Source organism: Triturus cristatus, chromosome 5_2 (assembly GCF_964204655.1).
Source record: "Triturus cristatus chromosome 5_2, aTriCri1.1, whole genome shotgun sequence".
Lineage (NCBI taxonomy): Eukaryota > Metazoa > Chordata > Amphibia > Caudata > Salamandridae > Triturus > Triturus cristatus.
Window position 1 is genome coordinate 1,094,925,755 of NC_140588.1, and position 21,622 is coordinate 1,094,947,376.

The following is a 21,622-nucleotide window of genomic DNA, read 5'->3' on the forward strand; positions in this document are numbered from 1 at the left end:
ACAGGCAGGCCTAGGCACACACACACCGGAGGACACCCTCGCAGGTGATAGTGTGCTTTACAAATACACATAACCTATCGCAGGCAGGCCTAGGTGCACACACACCGGAGGACACCCTCGCAGGTGATAGTGTGCTTTACAAATACACATAACCTATCACAGGCAGGCCTAGGCACACACGCACCGGAGGACACCCTCGCAGGTGATAGTGTGCTTTACAAATACACATAACCTATCACAGGCAGGCCTAGGCACACACACCGGAGGACACCCTCGCAGGTGATAGTGTGCTTTACAAATACACATAACCTATCACAGGCAGGCCTAGGCACACACGCACCGGAGGACACCCTCGCAGGTGATAGTGTGCTTTACAAATACACACAACCTATCACAGGCAGGCCTAGGCACACACACACCTGTGGACACCCTCGCAGGTGATAGTGTGCTTTACAAATACACATAACCTATCACAGGCAAGCCAAGGCACACACACCGGAGGACACCCTCGCAGGTGATAGTGTGCTTTACAAATACACATAACCTATCACAGGCAGGCCTAAGCACACACACACACCGGAGGACACCCTCGCAGGTGATAGTGTGCTTTACAAATACACATAACCTATCACAGGCAGGCCTAGGCACACACACCGGAGGACACCCTCGCAGGTGATAGTGTGCTTTACAAATACACATAACCAATCACAGGCAGGCCTAGGCACACACACACACCGGAGGACACCCTCGCAGGTGATAGTGTGCTTTACAAATACACATAACTTATCACAGGCAGGCCTAGGCACACACACCGGAGGACACCCTCGCAGGGGATAGTGTGCTTTACAAATACACATAACCTATCACAGGCAGGCCTAGGCACACACACACAGGAGGACACCCTCGCAGGTGATAGTGTGCTTTACAAATACACATAACTTATCACAGGCAGGCCTAGGCACACACACCGGAGGACACCCTCGCAGGGGATAGTGTGCTTTACAAATACACATAACCTATTACAGGCAGGCCTAGGCACACACACCAGAGGATATCCTCGCAGGTGATAGTGTGCTTTACAAATACACATAACCTATCACAGGCAGGCCTAGGCGCACACACCTGAGGACACCCTCGCAGGTGCTTTACAAATACACATAACCTATCACAGGCAGGCCTAGGCACACACACCGGAGGACACCCTCGCAGGTGATAGTGTGCTTTACAAATACACATAACCTATCACAGGCAGGCCTAGGCACACACACCGGAGGACACCCTCGCAGGTGATAGTGTGCTTTACAAATACACATAACCTATCACAAGCAGGCCTAGGCACACACACCGGAGGACACCCTCGCAGGTGATAGTGTGCTTTACAAATACACATAACCTATCACAGGCAGGCCTAGGCGCACACACACTGGAGGACACCCTCGCAGGTGATAGTGTGCATTACAAATACACTTAACCTATCACAGGCAGGCCTAGGCACACACACACCGGAGGACACCCTCGCAGCTGATAGTATGCTTTACAAATGCACATAACCTATCACAGGCAGGCCTAGGCGCACACACCTGAGGACACCCTCGCAGGTGCTTTACAAATACACATAACCTATCACAGGCAGGCCTAGGCACACACACCGGAGGACACCCTCGCAGGTGATAGTGTGCTTTACAAATACACATAACCTATCACAGGCAGGCCTAGGCACACACACCGGAGGACACCCTCGCAGGTAATAGTGTGCTTTACAAATACACATAACCTATCACAGGCAAGCCTAGGCACACACACCGGAGGACACCCTCGCAGGTGATAGTGTGCTTTACAAATACACATACCTATCACAGGCAGGCCTAGGCACACACGCCTGTGGAGACCCTCGCAGGTGATAGTGTGCTTTACAAATACACATAACCTATCACAGGCAGGCCTAGGCACACACACCGGAGGACACCCTCACAGGTGATAGTGTGCTTTACAAATACACATAACCTATCACAGGCAGGCCAAGGCGCACACACCGGAGGACACCCTCGCAGGTGATAGTGTGCTTTACAAATACACATAACCTATCACAGGCAGGCCTAGGCACACACGCACCGGAGGACACCCTCGCAGGTGATAGTGTGCTTTACAAATACACATAACCTATCACAGGCAGGCCTAGGCACACACACACCGGAGGACACCCTCGCAGGTGATAGTGTGCTTTACAAATACACATAACCTATCACAGGCAGGCCTAGGCGCACACACACCGGAGGACACCCTCGCAGGTGATAGTGTGCTTTACAAATACACATAACCTATCACGGGCAGGCCTAGGCACACACACACCGGAGGACACCCTCGCAGGTGATGGTGTGCTTTACAAATACACATAACCTATCACAGGCAGGCCTAGGCACACACACACCGGAGGACACCCTCGCAGGTGATAGTGTGCTTTACAAATACACATAACCTATCACAGGCAGGCCTAGGCACACACGCACCGGAGGACACCCTCGCAGGTGATAGTGTGCTTTACAAATACACATAACCTATCACAGGCAGGCCTAGGCACACACACCGGAGGACACCCTCGCAGGTGATAGTGTGCTTTACAAATACACATAACCTATCACAGGCAGGCCTAGGCACACACGCACCGGAGGACACCCTCGCAGGTGATAGTGTGCTTTACAAATACACACAACCTATCACAGGCAGGCCTAGTCACACACACACCTGTGGACACCCTCGCAGGTGATAGTGTGCTTTACAAATACACATAACCTATCACAGGCAGGCCTAGGCACACACACCGGAGGACACCCTCGCAGGTGATAGTGCGCTTTACAAATACACATAACCTATCACAGGCAAGCCAAGGCACACACACCGGAGGACACCCTCGCAGGTGATAGTGTGCTTTACAAATACACATAACCTATCACAGGCAGGCCTAAGCACACACACACACCGGAGGGCACCCTCGCAGGTGATAGTGTGCTTTACAAATACACATAACCTATCACAGGCAGGCCTAGGCGCACACACCTGAGGACACCCTCGCAGGTGCTTTACAAATACACATAACCTATCACAGGCAGGCCTAGGCACACACACCGGAGGACTCCCTCGCAGGTGATAGTGTGCTTTACAAATACACATAACCTATCACAGGCAGGCCTAGGCACACACACCGGAGGACACCCTCGCAGGTGATAGTGTGCTTTACAAATACACATAACCTATCACAAGCAGGCCTAGGCACACACACCGGAGGACACCCTCGCAGGTGATAGTGTGCTTTACAAATACACATAACCTATCACAGGCAGGCCTAGGCACACACACCGGAGGACACCCTCGCAGGTGATAGTGTGCTTTACAAATACACATAACCTATCACAGGCAGGCCTAGGCGCACACACACTGGAGGACACCCTCGCAGGGGATAGTGTGCATTACAAATACACTTAACCTATCACAGGCAGGCCTAGGCACACACACACCGGAGGACACCCTCGCTGCTGATAGTATGCTTTACAAATGCACATAACCTATCACAGGCAGGCCTAGGCGCACACACCTGAGGACACCCTCGCAGGTGCTTTACAAATACACATAACCTATCACAGGCAGGCCTAGGCACACACACCGGAGGACACCCTCGCAGGTGATAGTGTGCTTTACAAATACACATAACCTATCACAGGCAGGCCTAGGCACACACACCGGAGGACACCCTAGCAGGTAATAGTGTGCTTTACAAATACACATAACCTATCACAGGCAAGCCTAGGCACACACACCGGAGGACACCCTCGCAGGTGATAGTGTGCTTTACAAATACACATACCTATCACAGGCAGGCCTAGGCACACACACCTGTGGACACCCTCGCAGGTGATAGTGTGCTTTACAAATACACATAACCTATCACAGGCAGGCCTAGGCACACACACCGGAGGACACCCTCACAGGTAATAGTGTGCTTTACAAATACACATAACCTATCACAGGCAGGCCAAGGCGCACACACCGGAGGACACCCTCGCAGGTGATAGTGTGCTTTACAAATACACATAACCTATCACAGGCAGGCCTAGGCACACACGCACCGGAGGACACCCTCGCAGGTGATAGTGTGCTTTACAAATACACATAACCTATCACAGGCCGGCCTAGGCGCGCACACACCGGAGGACACCCTCACAGGTGATAGTGTGCTTTACAAATACACATAACCTATCACAGGCAGGCCTAGGCACACACACACCGGAGGACACCCTCGCAGGTGATAGTGTGCTTTACAAATACACATAACCTATCACAGGCAGGCCTAGGCGCACACACACCGGAGGACACCCTCGCAGGTGATAGTGTGCTTTACAAATACACATAACCTATCACGGGCAGGCCTAGGCACACACACACCGGAGGACACCCTCGCAGGTGATGGTGTGCTTTACAAATACACATAACCTATCACAGGCAGGCCTAGGCACACACACACCGGAGGACACCCTCGCAGGTGATGGTGCGCTTTACAAATACACATAACCTATCACAGGCAAGCCAAGGCACACACACCGGAGGACACCCTCGCAGGTGATAGTGCGCTTTACAAATACACATAACCTATCACAGGCAAGCCAAGGCACACACACCGGAGGACACCCTCGCAGGTGATAGTGTGCTTTACAAATACACATAACCTATCACAGGCAGGCCTAGGCACACACACCGGAGGACACCCTCGCAGGTGATAGTGTGCTTTACAAATACACATAACCTATCACAGGCAGGCCTAGGCACACACACCGGAGGACACCCTCGCAGGTGATAGTGTGCTTTACAAATACACATAACCTATCACAGGCAGGCCTAGGCACACACACCGGAGGACACCCTCGCAGGGGATAGTGTGCTTTACAAATACACATAACCTATTACAGGCAGGCCTAGGCACACACACCAGAGGATATCCTCGCAGGTGATAGTGTGCTTTACAAATACACATAACCTATCACAGGCAGGCCTAGGCACACACTCACACCTGTGGACACCCTCGCAGGTGATGGTGTGCTTTACAAATACACATAACCTATCACAGGCAGGCCTAGGCGCACACACCTGAGGACACCCTCGCAGGTGCTTTACAAATACACATAACCTATCACAGGCAGGCCTAGGCACACACACCGGAGGACACCCTCGCAGGTGATAGTGTGCTTTACAAATACACATAACCTATCACAGGCAGGCCTAGGCACACACACCAGAGGACACCCTCGCAGGTGATAGTGTGCTTTACAAATACACATAACCTATCACAGGCAGGCCTAGGCACACACACCGGAGGACACCCTTGCAGGTGATAGTGTGCTTTACAAATACACATAACCTATCACAGGCAGGCCTAGGCACACACACCGGAGGACACCCTCGCAGGTGATAGTGTGCTTTACAAATACACATAACCTATCACAGGCAGGCCTAGGCGCGCACACACCGGAGGACACCCTCGCAGGTGATAGTGTGCTTTACAAATACACATAACCTATCACAGGCAGGCCTAGGCACACACACACCGGAGGACACCCTCGCAGGTGATAGTGTGCTTTACAAATACACATAACCTATCACAGGCAGGCCTAGGCGCACACACACCGGAGGACACCCTCGCAGGTGATGGTGTGCTTTACAAATACACATAACCTATCACGGGCAGGCCTAGGCACACACACACCGGAGGACACCCTCGCAGGTGATGGTGTGCTTTAGAAATACACATAACCTATCACAGGCAGGCCTAGGCACACACACACCGGAGGACACCCTCGCAGGTGATGGTGTGCTTTACAAATACACATAACCTATCACAGGCAGGCCTAGGCACACACACACCGGAGGACACCCTCGCAGGTGATGGTGTGCTTTACAAATACACATAACCTATCATGCCGATGACCGGCACCCGGTGATCTGGATTTTCTTATGCAGCATCCTACTCCTGAGGGTTTGGTGGTCCAGACTCCCTCCAGCAAGGTAAATCCTAACTCGTTCCCCACAACTCCAGACAGGAAGTTAAAAAGGACTCAGGCATTCGGGAAGTGAATCTTCTCATCGACCAGCTTAGCATTGAGGTCGATCAATGCGGTATATACTTGTTAGGCCCAGATGAGTTTCGCGCCTTTTTGGCTCAAACCATTCAGGACGGCCAGGATGTCACCGGTGTGTATCTAGGGCTGGCCTTGGCATTGCTGATTGTTTTCAGCCAGGGGAGGGCAGGAAAGTGATGCTTCGCCAGTGGCGCTGATTTTCTCAGGGATTAGCAAAATGATTGTTCTTATGATAAGGACTCGTATAGATGGCATATGGCGCCATTCCGCTTAATGTAGCAGGTCCCACTGGGGATACGTTCACTTTACGCTTGCATTATTATGAGATATCTCTATCCAGAAAAGCGTCACTAAAAGAGAGTACTCTCTTTTTTTACGTATATTTGTTCACTAGATGGCAGGAGTATGCAGAGCACGTGAATCTACAGCACTACCCACTCCGAACAGATGCGTACCGGCTAACCTTTTCCCTTCCTTTTGTGGCTTGTCACTCTCCACATTCACACCTCAACTCCTTCCCCTCCCCCATCTCCCTGGTGAAAAGAATCAAAAGAAAACAGTTTTACTGAGCCAGGAATATCTGGACCCAACCACTAGATAACAGAATGATGCGAATATAGGAGATTTCCACACTGCAGAATAGTTTCAGGGAAATTGCGAGTGTGGCCTTATTGCTGTGGTCTGGAGGTTGACCGCTACAGTTGTCGCCAGGGCTCTCGCCGTCGGTCCTTTCTAGGCCCCCGAGCAGACGATACAGGCAGGCACCCTTTTCCCAGTCATCGTTACCTGGGTGCCCTGTATCAGCCATTAATGATGGAGCCAGTCAGAAGAAGGGGGTGGGGGCTTAGGTGCGAGAGTGTAAACAGTGGTGAGTGCAGTGAGTAAACCGCTGCCAGTGGTGGTTTAACAGTGTTCTGAGGAAAGCTACAAAGTGCGGAGTGTATCATGGGGTGTGGGGTGATAGTGCTGTGTGGCCTCTCTCCGGGCACTGCTGTGTATAATGTGTGCTCTGCTGATAGTAGCACCCTGAGAGGAAGCTTATAGTGTGGAGTAAACCATGGCCTGTGGTGAAACACTAGTGCCACTTCGAAGACTACAAAGGAGTGGGTATACCGTGGACTGTAGTGTGATAGGAGTACAGTGCAGAGGGTTACATAGCACTGAGTATACCTGGAACACATCTGTGTCCCCAGGATAAGCTATAGCTCTCTCTCTGGCTCTTTACTCACAGAGATCTTCATACCTGGCAGTTCTTATTGGTACCGCATTTTAAATCTCATCTTTAACGTGATTTCTGCCCTGTAACTCTGCTCCTTCCTGTCTCTGTCCCACAGAAGAGAAATCTCCTCCAATGGGGATAATTATCGGAGGCGTCATTGGAGCTGTCGTGGTTGCTGCAGTGTTTGCTGTTGTCGCTTGGGTTGTCTACTCGAGGATGAAAAAGTCAGGTAAGTGGAATCAGTTTGATACTGTGAGTGGAATGTACCAATACTTCTTGATTCATATGCTGAGATGCAGGTGAATACCATCTGCCACCTGGAGTAGGGGTGGTGACCCATCCATGCTTGGAGACCTGCCTCCTTTACTCTGAGGTGGGTAGAGCAGTATTTCCATCTGCCACCTGGAGTAGGGGTGGGGACACATCCATTCTTGGAGACCTGCCTCCTTTACTCTGAGGTGTGTGGAGCAGTATTTCCTTGTCGATGCACTGCAGATGCAGGGTCACCGAATGCACTATTTCACTAATCCGTCTTCAGCCCCAGATGCATAAACAAATCTCAAAACTGCCCACAATTGTAGCAGTCTTGTGTTTTACCAATGACTCGTCTATGGCCAATGAAAATCGGCCATCATGTTTCAGACATTCTGGTTGGCTACTGAGCTGAAACACCCTGTGCCTTTCTGGACCAGGTTCCAGTAAGATGTTTTCTATTGTGTGTATTATAATTGCATTTATATATATCGCTTACTACCCCTGATGAGGCGTCATAGTGTTATTTCGGTTAGTAGCACACTACTTCGGAACCCATAAAGGATGATTAGTGGTGAATTAGTATAGTGAAAATATGAACGTAATTTGAGTGGTGCATATGTTAGTCAGTTATTTGGATTGAGAAGGTTAGCGAAAGGGTAGACGAGGTAAAAAGGTTTGCATTTGTATGGTGCTTGCTACCCCTGAAGAGGAGTTGAAGCGCTTTTTTGGCAGTAGCACATTACTCTGGAACCCATAAAGGATTAGTGGTGAATTAGTATAGTGAAATATGAAATGAATTTGAGTGGTGGACATGTTAGTCTGTTATTTGGATTGAAAATGATAGTGGCGGAATAAAAGGGAAGGATTTAGATATTTTTTTGGAGCTCATAGCAGTAGGAGGAGATTTGGGATGAGTTAAAGGGAGGTGGAGTGAGAATGAGTAAAAGGGACTTGGCAGGGGGAGACTCAGGGAATGTTTAGAAAGGCTTATTTTGGGGGATTGGAATAGTAGAAAGAGATATGAGATGCTGCAAGGAGGGGGTGGAGTAGGGAAGAGTCTCAGAAGGGTTATTTTGGGGATCATAGTTGTGGTATGGGGTTTGGGATGAATGAGAGTATGGAGGTATTATATAAATTGATAGAGGTATAGGTTGAGAAATATGCTAGTGCATTGGAAAGAGTAGTAGAATGAGGTTTGAGATGAGTCCGAGAGTTGAGCCAGAGGATATTTTGAGAGCGGTATAGGGTGAAAAAATAGGGTAGTGCAAAGGATATGCTGAATTAGAAGAAAAGTAATAAATATATAGATCCATAAGTGCATGGAAGGTATATAGATGCTTAAGGGAAGGTAGTATAGGTAGATTAAAAGATGCATTAAATAAACTCTGCCTTTCGAGTGTTGCTGTACTTTAAAATAGTTTTATATATATATATATATTCACTTAAAAAACCATAGGTTTCACACATGTTATAGTTAGCTGGACATTTCATTCGTAAAAAAACAATGAAATTCCCCCGTTATAGTTAGTTCGGGTAACTATAACTCACGAGACCTCAATCCACTGCTGATGACGTCACATATTACATCACTGTATTCACTAAGATACTGTTAATAACTCAGTTATACAATTAATTTTACAAACAAAAAACATCCATTTAGACACTTATTTACCCGTTTATTCTTCCATGAACCTTTAGATATACATATATTAAAAATATTTATTTTACAGAAAGACACATATTCTCTGGATGATTTCATCAGTGATGTAATATGTGACGTCATCAGCAGTGGATTGCGGTCGCGTGAGTTATAGTTACCTGAACTAACTATAACGGTGGAATTTCATTGGTTTTTTACGAGTGAAATGTCCAGCTAACTATAACATGTGTGAAACCTATGGTTTTTTAAGTGAATTTGCAAGGTGTTTTAAATGCTAATTCCTAACTATAACGTGTGTGAAACCTATGGTTTTTTAAGTGAATTTGCAAGGTGTTTTAAATGCTAATGCCTAACTATAACGTGTGTGAAACCTATGGTTTTTTAAGTGAATTTGCAAGGTGTTTTAAATGCTAATTCCTAACTATAACGTGTGTGAAACCTATGGTTTTTTAAGTGAATTTGCAAGGTGTTTTAAATGCTAATTCCTAACTATAACGTGTGTGAAACCTATGTTTTTTTTTGTGAATTTGTAAGGTTTTTTAAATGCTAATTTATGTATGTATTTTTTTTTTTAAGTAGTTTCACCGTGCGCGCACCTCGCGATTTTTTGGAAAAAAAAATAAAATGTTTTTTTCACCCTTCGGGGTCCTTCAGGCACCCCCTGACAAAGGCTAGGAGGTCAGGAACTCTCTACCTTGCCCCCTTTTCACGTTCTCCACCTTTTTTTTTTCTTTTTAGGGTTTTTCACCGTATATATCTGGTGACCGCTGTGTATCCGCGAACACTCCTGATCACGTGCTTGACTGGGATTGGGTGCCAACACTCCAAACCAAATAGTGTTGGCAGCCGTCTTGTGACTGACTAGAACTGAGTCACAAGGTAAAAGGTGAAAAACAAGATAAGGGGGCAGGGCAGAAACACCCTGATCCCCTAGTCCTGCCACAGGGACCCCCAGGGCCAAAAAAAAGCATTTTTTTTCATTTTTCCGGCGGGAATTGCGTACGGTACGCGAAACCCGTAAAAGCTTTTAAAAAACAAAGCGTGGTGTCCCGTGCTTTTTTTTAATAAACCCCCGGATGGGCCAGGTCCAGGGGGCAATCTGCAATTATGTAGCGGGAGCCCACCACCTCCCTGGGGCTCCCAGAATAATGTTCGGGGGACACTCAGCCATCCCGCAGCCTCGGGGACCACCACCACCCTGGGGCTTTATTTGTTTTAGGTTTGGGGGGCCCCGCTGGCCCTCCAAGCCCTGGGGGGTGCCACCGCCCCAGGGCTATAAAAAAAAATTGTAAGTGTGGTGGAGCTCGAGCCCCCTCACACTGCACCGGGGACCACCACATCCCTGGGGCGTACTGTATGTAAATATAGGGGCCCGTTGCGGACCCCCGGCCCTTGGGACCACCACCTCCCCGGGGCTATGTTTATGTTGGGAGGGGGACCACGCAGCACCCCTCCTGGAGCCCTCTTTGGCCCTGGAGCCTGCCACCCCCAGGGCCGGCTCCTTCAATGTCCCGGGATGCCCAACCCTGGGACATTACAGTTTGCTGTGACAGGCCGGAAGCACTGCACCCACCCTGTCATAGCAAACTTCTGCTTTGCTTCCTCGAAGCAAAGCAGAATTGCTTTTGGGCAAAGGGAGCTGCATGTCAGCAGCTCCCTTTGCCCAAAAGCAATGCTGGGTCCCGCAGGAGGTGGGGAGCCGGCAGGGACCTCGGGGGCATTGGGGCTCCCCCCACAGTCCCCAACGTGAGAGCCGGTCCTGGAGGATGTGGTCCCCGGGCCAAATGTGGCCCACGGAAGGGGGGTGGCATGGCCCCCCTCGTTTAAAAACAATTATTTAAAAAAAAATGTGGCCATGCCCCGGGGGATGGTGTCCCCGGGGCCGAACATCAGCCTCGGGAGGGGGTGGCTCCTTCCTGTATTGTTTTTTTTAAATCAAACAAATCAAATGTGGCAGGCCCTGGGGGATGGGGTCCCCATGGCCCAGAAAATATTGGGAGAAGGGGGCCGTCATCTCACCGGAGGCCCGACCCCTCCCTGCAGCACACTGCAAACACGCCTTCTGGCATGTTATGGGTTGGGGGATTAAGTCCCCTAGATCCTTAAGGGTCCTTTGGGGCCAACAAGCCCACCAGGTATCTCCAGCAAGCTCTACAAAGTGGGATTGCTGAAAGGTCGTCGGAGGCCACACCCCTTTTTACACCTCTCTGCAAACGCGCCTCGTGGCGCACTGCTGGTGGGGCGATGAGGTCCTCTTGTGTCCTGAGGACCTCTGGACTAAAGTGGACTTCATCCCCTAAGCAGAAGTGCACCAGGAGTGGTGTAAAAAGGGGGCGTGGCCTCATACCACTCTCAGCGATCCCGGTGTGTGGAGCTTACTAGAGATAACAGGAGAACTAGTTGCCCCCCAGGGACCGTCAGGAGGCAAGGGGACTCCTTCCCCCAACCAAGAGTGCACCAGGAGGCACGTTTGCATAAAGGGGGAGAAAGGGGACATGGCCTGTGTCCACCTCTCAGCAATCCCACTATCTGGGGCATACTGGAGGTATCAGGTAGGCTAGTTGGCCCCGCCAAGTAGCCCTCCTGTAAGTCCTACGCAGCGGATTTGCTGAGCGCTGGTCGGAGATCCAGCCCCCTTTCACCACCTTTCTGCGTACGTTATAGTGCGAAATTAGCCTTTAAAAAAATTCAGAAATTCACTGGAAGAACCATAGGTTTCAGGGATATTATAGATAGAAATTAACATTTAAAAAATCTTAGAAATTCACTGAAAAAAAAATAGGTTTCAGGGACGGTATATTTAGTTGGACATGTCACTCGTACAAAAGCAGAGAAATTTGGCCGTTATAGTTAGTTGAGCTAACTATAACTCGCGCCCCCGCAATGCTCTGCTGATGACGTCACATTTTACATCACTCATGACATCTTAAATGACAAAGCAGATGCTTTGTCTCTGTTTTAAGTATGAGTCCAAAGTGTCTGCTTTGCCCATGTAATGATTTGCCAGTTTGTCTGTGAACACTTGAGTAACAGAATGAGCTGCTTCCGAGCAATTTGGTTTACGAAATTCATTGAAATTTTTTTAGTATTCCTTATTTGCACGTTTAGCAATTTGAATTCTGTCTAAATAGTATTTTTTTCTTTGCTTTTTTGATAGCTGTCTTGTACAATCTGTTATTTTTCTGTAGGCGAAGTTGGTTTTGGTTGGCGTTTGTTTTGAGCCAGGCAGCTTATCATTGCTAAATTGCCCATTAAAAGGAAACAAGACACAGAGGACTTTTATCCTATACCCCTTAAAAAGAAGACTGATAATACTAATCCTTCTATTCCTCCTCCTATACCTCCTTCTTCACCTAAACCACATGTGTTGATTACACCCACAAATTCATCAGTCAATTCACCTAGGCCACAGACACCTAACAATGATGGGATGTCTCTGATAAAGTCCCCATTGCCGATACTGACTCGGATTTATATCCTACAAAGCCTTCTCCTCCAGACAACAACATAGGCTTTACAGATTTGATTAATAGAGCTGCTGAATACCACGGAGTTCAGCTACATAAGACACTCTTGAAGATTTCCTTTTTGAAACCCTAAATTCATCCCAGAGGTCCAACTATACGTTACCAATGTTAAAGGGAATGCTCGGGCATGCGGATGATAATATTAAAGATCCTGTCCGCACAAGGATACTTACTCCAAGAATAGATGAGAAATATAAAGCAACACCATCTGACCCTTTTACATTAAGAGCGCGTTTGCAAAGTGGTGGAAAAAAAGGGCGTGGCCTGTGTCCACCTCTCAGCAATCCCACTATGTGGGGCATACTGGAGGTATCAGGTAGGCTAGTTGGCCCCGCCAAGTAGCCCTCTTGGTACCTTCTGTAAGTCCTACGCAGCGGAATTGCTGAGTGCTGGTCGGAGCCCCAGCCCCCTTTCTCCACTTTTCTGCGTACGTTATAGTTAGAAATTAGCCTTTAAAAAAATCCAGAAATTCACTGGAAGAACCATAGGTTTCAGGGATGTTATAGTTAGAAATTAGCCTTTAAAAAAATCCAGAAATTCACTGGAAGAACCATAGGTTTCAGGGACGTTATAGTTAGAAATTAGCATTTAAAAAAACCTTAAAAATTCAGTGAAAAAACCACAGGTTTCAGGGACGGTATATTTAGTTGGACATTTCAATCGTACAAAAAGCAGAGAAATTTGCTGTTCTAGTTAGTTGAGCTAACTATAACTCGCTCCCCCGCAATGCTCTGCTGATGACGTCACATTTTACATCACTCATGACATGGTCAGTGACATCACTGATGACATCTTAAATGACAAAGCAGATGCTTTGTCTCAGTTTTAAGTAGGAGTTCAAAGTGTCTGCTCTGTCCATGCAATGATTTGCCAGTTTGTCTGTGAACACTTGAGTAACAGGATGAACTGCTTCCAAGCAATTTGGTTTTCGAAATTCATTGACATTTTTTTAGAATTCCTTATTTGCACATTTAGCAATTTGAATTCTGTCTGAATGGTATTTTTTTCTTTGCTTTTTTGATAGCTGTCTTGTACAATCTGTTATTTTTCTGTAGGCGAAGTTGGTCTTGGTTGGCGTTTGTTTTGAGCCAGGCAGCTTTCTAATTTGTTGTTTTATTTCTTTTACCTCTGTATTTCTCCAAGGTGCTTGTTTTCATTTGTTCTGGTGTGTGCTTTTTAGTGGTATCAGGATATCAAAAGCTTCCTGTAGCCACCGATATAGTTTTTGAACAGAATTTATTGTTTCTAGTTCTCTACTGGATGTGAGTTGTGTATTCGAGGCATGTGAGCTGTAAATCACATGCTTTGCATACTCCTGCCACCTAGTGTTGGGTCCGGATATTTGCAAATATTTTTTTCCAGAAGAAGTCTTTCCAGTCACGAGGTATGGTGACTCCTCCCTTAGGTGATAGTGCGCATGGGCATCCACTCCATTGTTAGATTGTTTTTTTCCGCCATGGAGTTTGAACGTGTATTGCTGCGCTCCTGTTTGAAACCATTCCTCGGGTTCCCCTCGGTGCACAATTCCCTTACCCTCGATGGTATTGTTATTCAATCGTGTTTCCCTTTCCTCACGTCTCGTATCGGTTTCAGCGAAAACCAAAAATCTGATCAAAAACCTTGTGGAAGGCCGTCGGGCCACCTCGCAGTCGATGTAATAGACTCCATTTAAATTCTGTCCCGGGTGCCATGCCAAGTTCCCGCACACCGACATGCATAGAGTGTGCAACTTGTGTCTCTCCCCTGAACATAACGAAGATGACTGCGACGCGTGTAATTCCTTCTGCTCCAAGAAAACACTCCGTGTCCGTCGAGTGCAGAATCAACGAAGCGGCTCCGCTCCTGATCTCTTCAAGGAGGATTTCGATCAGGATATATAATACACTGAGGAAGCGGAAGACAAAGACGGGCTGATTGCGGTGTCCAAAGCAGACTTCGACATGGAAAATGAGATTCCGCAGGTTCAGCCTACCGTGAGTACAGAACCTCCCCTGCCCCGAACTCTACCAATGCCCAAGAAAAAGGCTCTGGTCCTTCCACTGCCTGCGGGCCAAGGTTGGCACCGAGAAAAAGTTCCTAACACCCCGCCAATGAAACAAATAATAAAGCCTTCCGGCTCGACACAGAGTCAACCACATTCGGGCTCCGAACCGAAACAATCAGGTTCGAAACTGAAACATATGTTCGAGGCATATGAGCTGCAGATCACACACTTAGGATAGTAGATCGCCATCTGGTGTTGGGCTCGGATGCTTGCAGGTTGTTGTTGTCTTCGGAAGAAGTCTTTGGTCACGAGATAGGTGACTCCTCCCTTGGACTACAGTGCGCATGGGCATCCACTACATCCTCAGATAGTTTTTTTCTGCCATTGAGTTTGGATGTTACTTTTCCACTCCGGTGAAAACTTCAAAAAGAAGCTTTCGAAGTGAAAAACTTTTTCAAAACTACATCGAGGCACCTTCACTCGACATCAAATTTATCGGACCGGTTCCGGACGTCGACGCGGGCGATTGGACCTATCCGCGCCGTGAGGCCTACGGCTCATGGAAAGGACGCCGTTTAAAAAAAGCCCCCAGTGTGGAGCAAAATTCCACACAGTGACCATCATAAGGTCTGCAACCTGTGCCTGTCGCCGGAACACGACGAGTCCAGCTGTCCAGCCTGCGCCGCATTTCGATCCAAAAAGACCATTCGGGATCGAAGAGCTCGATGCCATATCATTGCACAGAGACCAGCTCCAGAACCAGAGGACATCTTCGATGAGGGTCCCGATGTCCCAGAAGAAGATTCCGAGGAACTTCAAATTATCTCAGAAGCAGACGACTCAGACGACCCCATTACTCCGGGGCAACGCGTGTGTACTACTGCCCCTACCCCAACCCCTCCAAAACCAAAGGCATTGGTCAAGACTTCGCCAGCTGGCCCCAGTCGAGACCGAAAACACCCTTCAGAAGCCCCGCCTTCGGGCTCGGCTCCGAAGAAATACAAGCCTTCCGGTGGCTCTGGCCCGAGCAAACCACATATCATTGGGCCACCGGCACCTTCGGCACCGAAGACACAAGATCTCTCGGCACCGAAACCGGCTCCGGCGCCTTCGGCACCGAAAACATCGACGCCCATAGACAAACCGGCACCGAAAGCTCCCAGGCTCAAAGACTCAACTTCGGCACCAAAACCTTCATCGGCGCCGAAACCTTCATCGGCACCGAAACCACAGGCTAAGGACTATAATGCACCTCTTAAAGCCAAAGACTCTACCGATCACCCAAAACCTCGATCGGAACCGAAAAAATCGGCGCCAAAGTCTGTTCTAAAGACCAAGAACTTTTCCACCCAGACCCAACACAAAAAAACATCTATATTAATCCAAAAACTGGACATGTCACTGCTGTACCTTGTAGGAAACGGAAACTGGACACAACACCTGCCCCAGTTCCTACAAAGAAGGACTCGGCAACATCAACAATTCCTCCTTCCTCTCCTGTACCACCTCCTACCCAACCCCCTCTGCCTACACCACCATCACCTCTACCATCACATACACCACCCCCACAGGATGATGATGATGACCCTGGTGATTCTGATAATCTTAATGATCCCTTCACAAATCCAGATACCGTGCCATTGGACGACTGGGTATACCCTCTACCAGATATGCCTGACCCTACACCATACCCCTCCAAACCATCACCTCCAGATGACCACCTGGGGTTTGGACAGCTAGTACACAGAGCAGCACTTTATCATGGCGTCACCATGCACTCCGATGCACCCGAGGAAGACTTCCTCTTAGACACTTTTGAACAGTCTCAAAAGTCCGTTCAAATTTTACCCATGATTAAAGGGGTCATAAAAAACGCCACAGAAGTATTTAAAGACCCCGTACGGGCCAGGGTACTCAACCCAAGAATTGAGAAATATAGACCTGCCCCAGAAGATCCTTCTTACATCAAAGGACGGCTCCCTCTGGATTCTCTGGTCGTTTCCAACGCAAGGAAATGCGCCAACTCCCAGACTACGGGAGATACACCGCCCCCCGACAAGGAATCCAAATTATTAGAAGCATCGGGCAAAAAAGTAGCAGCACAAGCCGCTAATCATTGGCGTATCGCCAACACCCAAGCCCTATTAGCACGCTACGATAGAGCTCACTATGATCAGTTAGAAGACCTAATACAACACCTACCAGACCAATACAAGGCCCAGGCAAATGACCTTATGCAAGAGGGAAAACTTATCTCAAACGCCTCAATTAAATGTGCACTTGACGCCGCAGACACTGCCTCTAGGGCAATAAACACAAGTGTACTCCTTAGACGCCACGCATGGCTACGCATTTCTGGCTTTAAGCCAGAAGTACAAACTACTATACTTAGCCAACCATTTAATCAAGAACAACTGTTTGGACCAGCAGTAGACACTGCACTTGGGAAAATGAAAAAAGACACCGAGACTGCTAAATCCATGGGAGCATTGCAGTCTCCACAACCACGTGGCTCCTTTCGACGCTCCTTTTACAGAGGAGCCTCCAAAAACATGGGAACAGACACCTCCTCCACATTCAAACCCTCTACACAAACATCCCCCAGTAGAGGATATTTTAGAGGAGGATATAGAGGAAACAACACCAAGGGACGAGGCCGAGGCAGTACCAACACTTGTACCTCTCCCGCCACAAAACAGTGACTTTCCTCCACTCCCCCCAGACCATTCCACTCCAGTCGGGGGAAGACTCGAACAGTTCCTACCTGTCTGGAACTCCATCACAACAGACAAGTGGGTAAGACAAATTATCCAGTATGGTTACTGCCTGGAACTCACCACTACACCCCCACACATTCTACCCAAGCAACGCTATATGTCACCAGACAATCTTACGCTCCTCAAACAAGAGGTGCTTTCATTGCTGCAAAAACACGCAATAGAACCAGTTCCCTTACAACATCAGGGTATAGGGGTATACTCTGTGTACTTCCTAATCCCCAAAAAGGACGAGACGCTAAGACCAATACTGGACCTCAGACTCCTAAATCAGTACATAAACTCAGATCATTTCCATATGATCACTCTTCAGCAAGTGCTCCCACTACTACAACAAGGCGATTTCCTTGCCACATTAGGACGCTTATTTTCACATCCCCATGCATCCTGCTCACCGGAAGTATCTAAGATTTGTGTTGGACGAACAACACTATCAGTTTACAGTCCTTCCATACGGGGTAACAACTGCGCCCAGAGTATTCACCAAATGCCTAGCAGTAGTAGCAGCGCATCTCAGGAGACAACAAATTCATGTCTTCCCATATCTAGACGATTGGCTCATAAAAGCCAATTCATTCAACAAATGCATCCTACACACTCACCAAACTATTCAAATTTTACACATCTTGGGATTCACAATAAACTATCCCAAATCTCATCTCCAACCCTCCCACATACATCAATATCTGGGAGCCACCATAAATACCTCCAAAGCACTAGCATATCCCAGCCCAGCCAGGATAGCCAAAATACAAGCTCTGGTCGCAAAATTTCAAACCCAACACTCTCTTCCAGCAAGAGTGTTCATGCAACTCATAGGCATGATGCATCTTCATTGTGCCTCATGCAAGACTTCAAATGCGTCCCTTGCAAGAATGTCTAGCACGTCAGTGGAATCAGGCTCACGGACAACTGGCAGATCTGGTGTTGGTGGACAGCCGCTCACATCGCTCTCTAAAATGGTGGAACACTATAAACCTGTCCAAAGGGCGGCCGTTCTTAGTGCCTGTTCCACAAATAGTGTTGACAACCGACGCATCTCTCACAGGATGGGGAGCCCATCTCCTAGGACACACCACTCAGGGCACATGGACCCATCAACACAAAGGGCTCCATATCAATTACCTGGAGCTACTGGCAGTATTCCTAGCACTAAAATCATTCCAATTACATCTCCAGAACAAAACTGTCCTCATCCGGACGGACAACATGACAGCCGTGTATTACATACAAAAACAAGGAGGCACACATTCTCTCCAGCTGTCCCAGCTCGCACAGAACATTTGGAGCTGGGCCATTCCCCAGAACATATACCTGCTAGCAGAACACCTTCCAGGAGTTCACAATTAGATTGCCGATTTGTTGAGTCGACAAACTCAACAGATCCACGAATGGGAATTACACCCACAAGTCCTACTCCCATTCTTCCAAAAATGGGGCCAACCAGACATAGACCTGTTCGCCACACACGAAAACGCAAAATGCCCAACCTTTGCTGCCAGGTTTCCCCACCCACAGTCGAAGGGCAATGCGATATGGATGAACTGGTCAGGCAGATTTGCGTACCCTTTTCCGCCTCTCCCACTCATTCCATTAGTGGTACACAAACTCAGGCAACAGTCTCTCAAGCTGATACTAGTAGCTCCCACATGGGCACGTCAACCCTGGTTCACAACACTGCTGGAACTCTCTCTAGTTCCACACCAAAGACTGCGCCTCTCCCCGTCCTTATTAACCCAGAACCATGGAGAAATCAGACACCCCAATCCACATCAGCTGAACCTAGCGATCTGGCTCCTGAAGTCCTAGAGTTTGGTTACCTCAACCTCCCACCAGACTGCATGAATATTATAAAAGAGGCCCGACGGCCTACTACTAGAGCCTGCTACGCTGCAAAATGGAAAAGATTTGCCATTTACTGCACAAACAATGATACACACCCACTGGATGCATCCATCCAGAACATCATTTGCTACTTACTACACTTGCAAAGATGAAATTTAGCGTACTCATCCATACATCTCCACCTTGTAGCATTAGCAGCCTACTTACACAATCGACAACACTTGTCATTATTTAGAGTACCAGCGATCAAAGCCTTCATGGAAGGTCTTAAAAAGATTATTCCTCCCAGATTACCACCCTCTCCAGTGTGGAGCCTAAATATTGTGCTCACAAGGCTGATGGGTCCCCCATTTGAACCTCTACATAAATGCGACCTACAGTTCCTTACATGGAAAGTAGCGTCCTTATTGCTATCACATCCCTTAGAAGGGTAAGTGAGATCCAGGCTTTAACCGTACAAGAACCATTCCTACAGCTCCACCGTAACAAAGTGGTTCTTAGAACAAATCCTAAATTCCTACCAAAAGTCATTTCTCCGTTCCATCTTAACCAATCAGTCGAGCTACCAGTGTTCTTCCCAAATCCAGACTCGGTAGCTGAGAGAGCTCTTCATACCTTAGACGTTAAAAGAGCCCTGCTTTATTACATTGACGGAACCAAAACTTTCCGCAAAACCAAACAATTGTTTGTTGCTTTCTCTCCACCACATAAAGGCAACCCCATCTCCAAATCCGGGATAGCCAGGTGGATAGTGAAATGTATCCAAATATGCTACCACAAGGCTAAACGCACTCTAACAGTTCCCCCTAGAGCGCATTCCACACGCAAAATAGGGGCTTCCATGGCATTCTTAGGAAACAGTCCCTTAGAAGATATTTGTAAGGCAGCCACATGGCCTACAACACACACCTTCACTAAACACTACTGTGTCGACGTGCAAGCGAAACAACAAGCTTCTGTGGGTCAGGCTGTCCTTAAAACTTTATTACAAACTGCTGCAACTGATACAGGTGACCACCGCTAGGGGAGACACTGCTATATAGTCTATCCTAAGTGTGTGATCTGCAGCTCATATGCCTCGAACGGAATATGCTACTTACCAGTATGCATCTGTTCTTGGCATGTAGAGCTGCAGAGCCACACACGCCCACCCACCTCCCCGGGACCTGTATCTGTTCCAGCATCGTCTTACCTAGACATTACACATGGACATCCTTCCTTTATTTTTACAAACTCCATCATTTCCCATCATGGTGAAAAACAATCTGAGGATGGAGTGGATGCCCATGCGCTATGTAGTCCAAGGGAGGAGTCACCTATCTCGTGACCAAAAGACTTCTTCCGAAGACAACAACAACCTGCAAGCATCCGAGCCCAACACCAGATGGTGATCTACTATCCTAAGTGTGTGGCTCTGCAGCTCTACATGCCAAGAACAGATGCATACTGGTAAGTAGCATATTCCTTCTGAGCCGTCACCATCGAAGCCAAAAACAACTTCAGATCCAAAAGCTTCAGCGCCGAAAAATCCGGCACCAAGAAACATGGCACCGAAAGACAAAATGGCCGATACTACAGAAAGAGCCTAGTTTCGACATCCCGCCATAAAACCCGGACCCGAAACAAAATGAACTGGTTATTAATCCTAAAACAGGACATATCATTGCTAAATTGCCCGTTAAAAGGAAACAAGACACAGGGGACTTTTATCCTATACCCCTTAAAAAGAAGACTGATAATACTAATCCTTCTATTCCTCCTCCTATACCTCCTTCTTCACCTAAACTACATTTGTTGATTACACCCACAAATTCATCAGTCAATTCACCTAGGCCACAGACACCTAACAATGATGAGCAGGAGGATGGGGTAGATCCAGATAGTCCTGATCCATGGGATGACTATGATAAAGTCCCATTGCCGATACTGACCCGGATTTATATCCTACAAAGCCTTCTCCTCCAGAGAACAACATAGGCTTTACAGATTTGATTAATAGAGCTGCTGAATACCACGGAGTTCAGCTACATAAGGACACTCTTAAAGATATCCTTTTTGAAACCCTAAGTTCACCCCAGAGGTCCAACTATATGTTGCCGATGTTAAAGGTAACACTCAGGCATGCGGACAATATTTTTAAAGATCCTGTCCGCACAAGGATAGTTACTCAGGGAATAGATGAGAAATATAAAGCAGCTCCATCCGACCCCGTCTACATTAAGGGACAGTT

General features: G+C 47.8%; 1 protein-coding gene across 2 annotated transcripts in view; it reads left to right on the forward strand.

Annotated features, from left to right (window-relative positions):
- LOC146829747 (H-2 class I histocompatibility antigen, Q10 alpha chain-like) overlaps positions 1-21,622 on the forward strand; it is a 260,886-nt gene that overhangs the window by 162,094 nt on the left and 77,170 nt on the right. The window contains exon 5 of one of the 2 annotated variants that reach the window (XM_085608470.1): positions 7,460-7,573. The exons of the other annotated variant lie outside the window; for it this stretch is intronic. Within the exon in view, the coding sequence (XP_085464596.1) occupies positions 7,460-7,573 (114 nt within the window). The remainder of the gene's footprint in view (positions 1-7,459; positions 7,574-21,622) is intronic. 2 annotated transcript variants of the gene reach the window in all.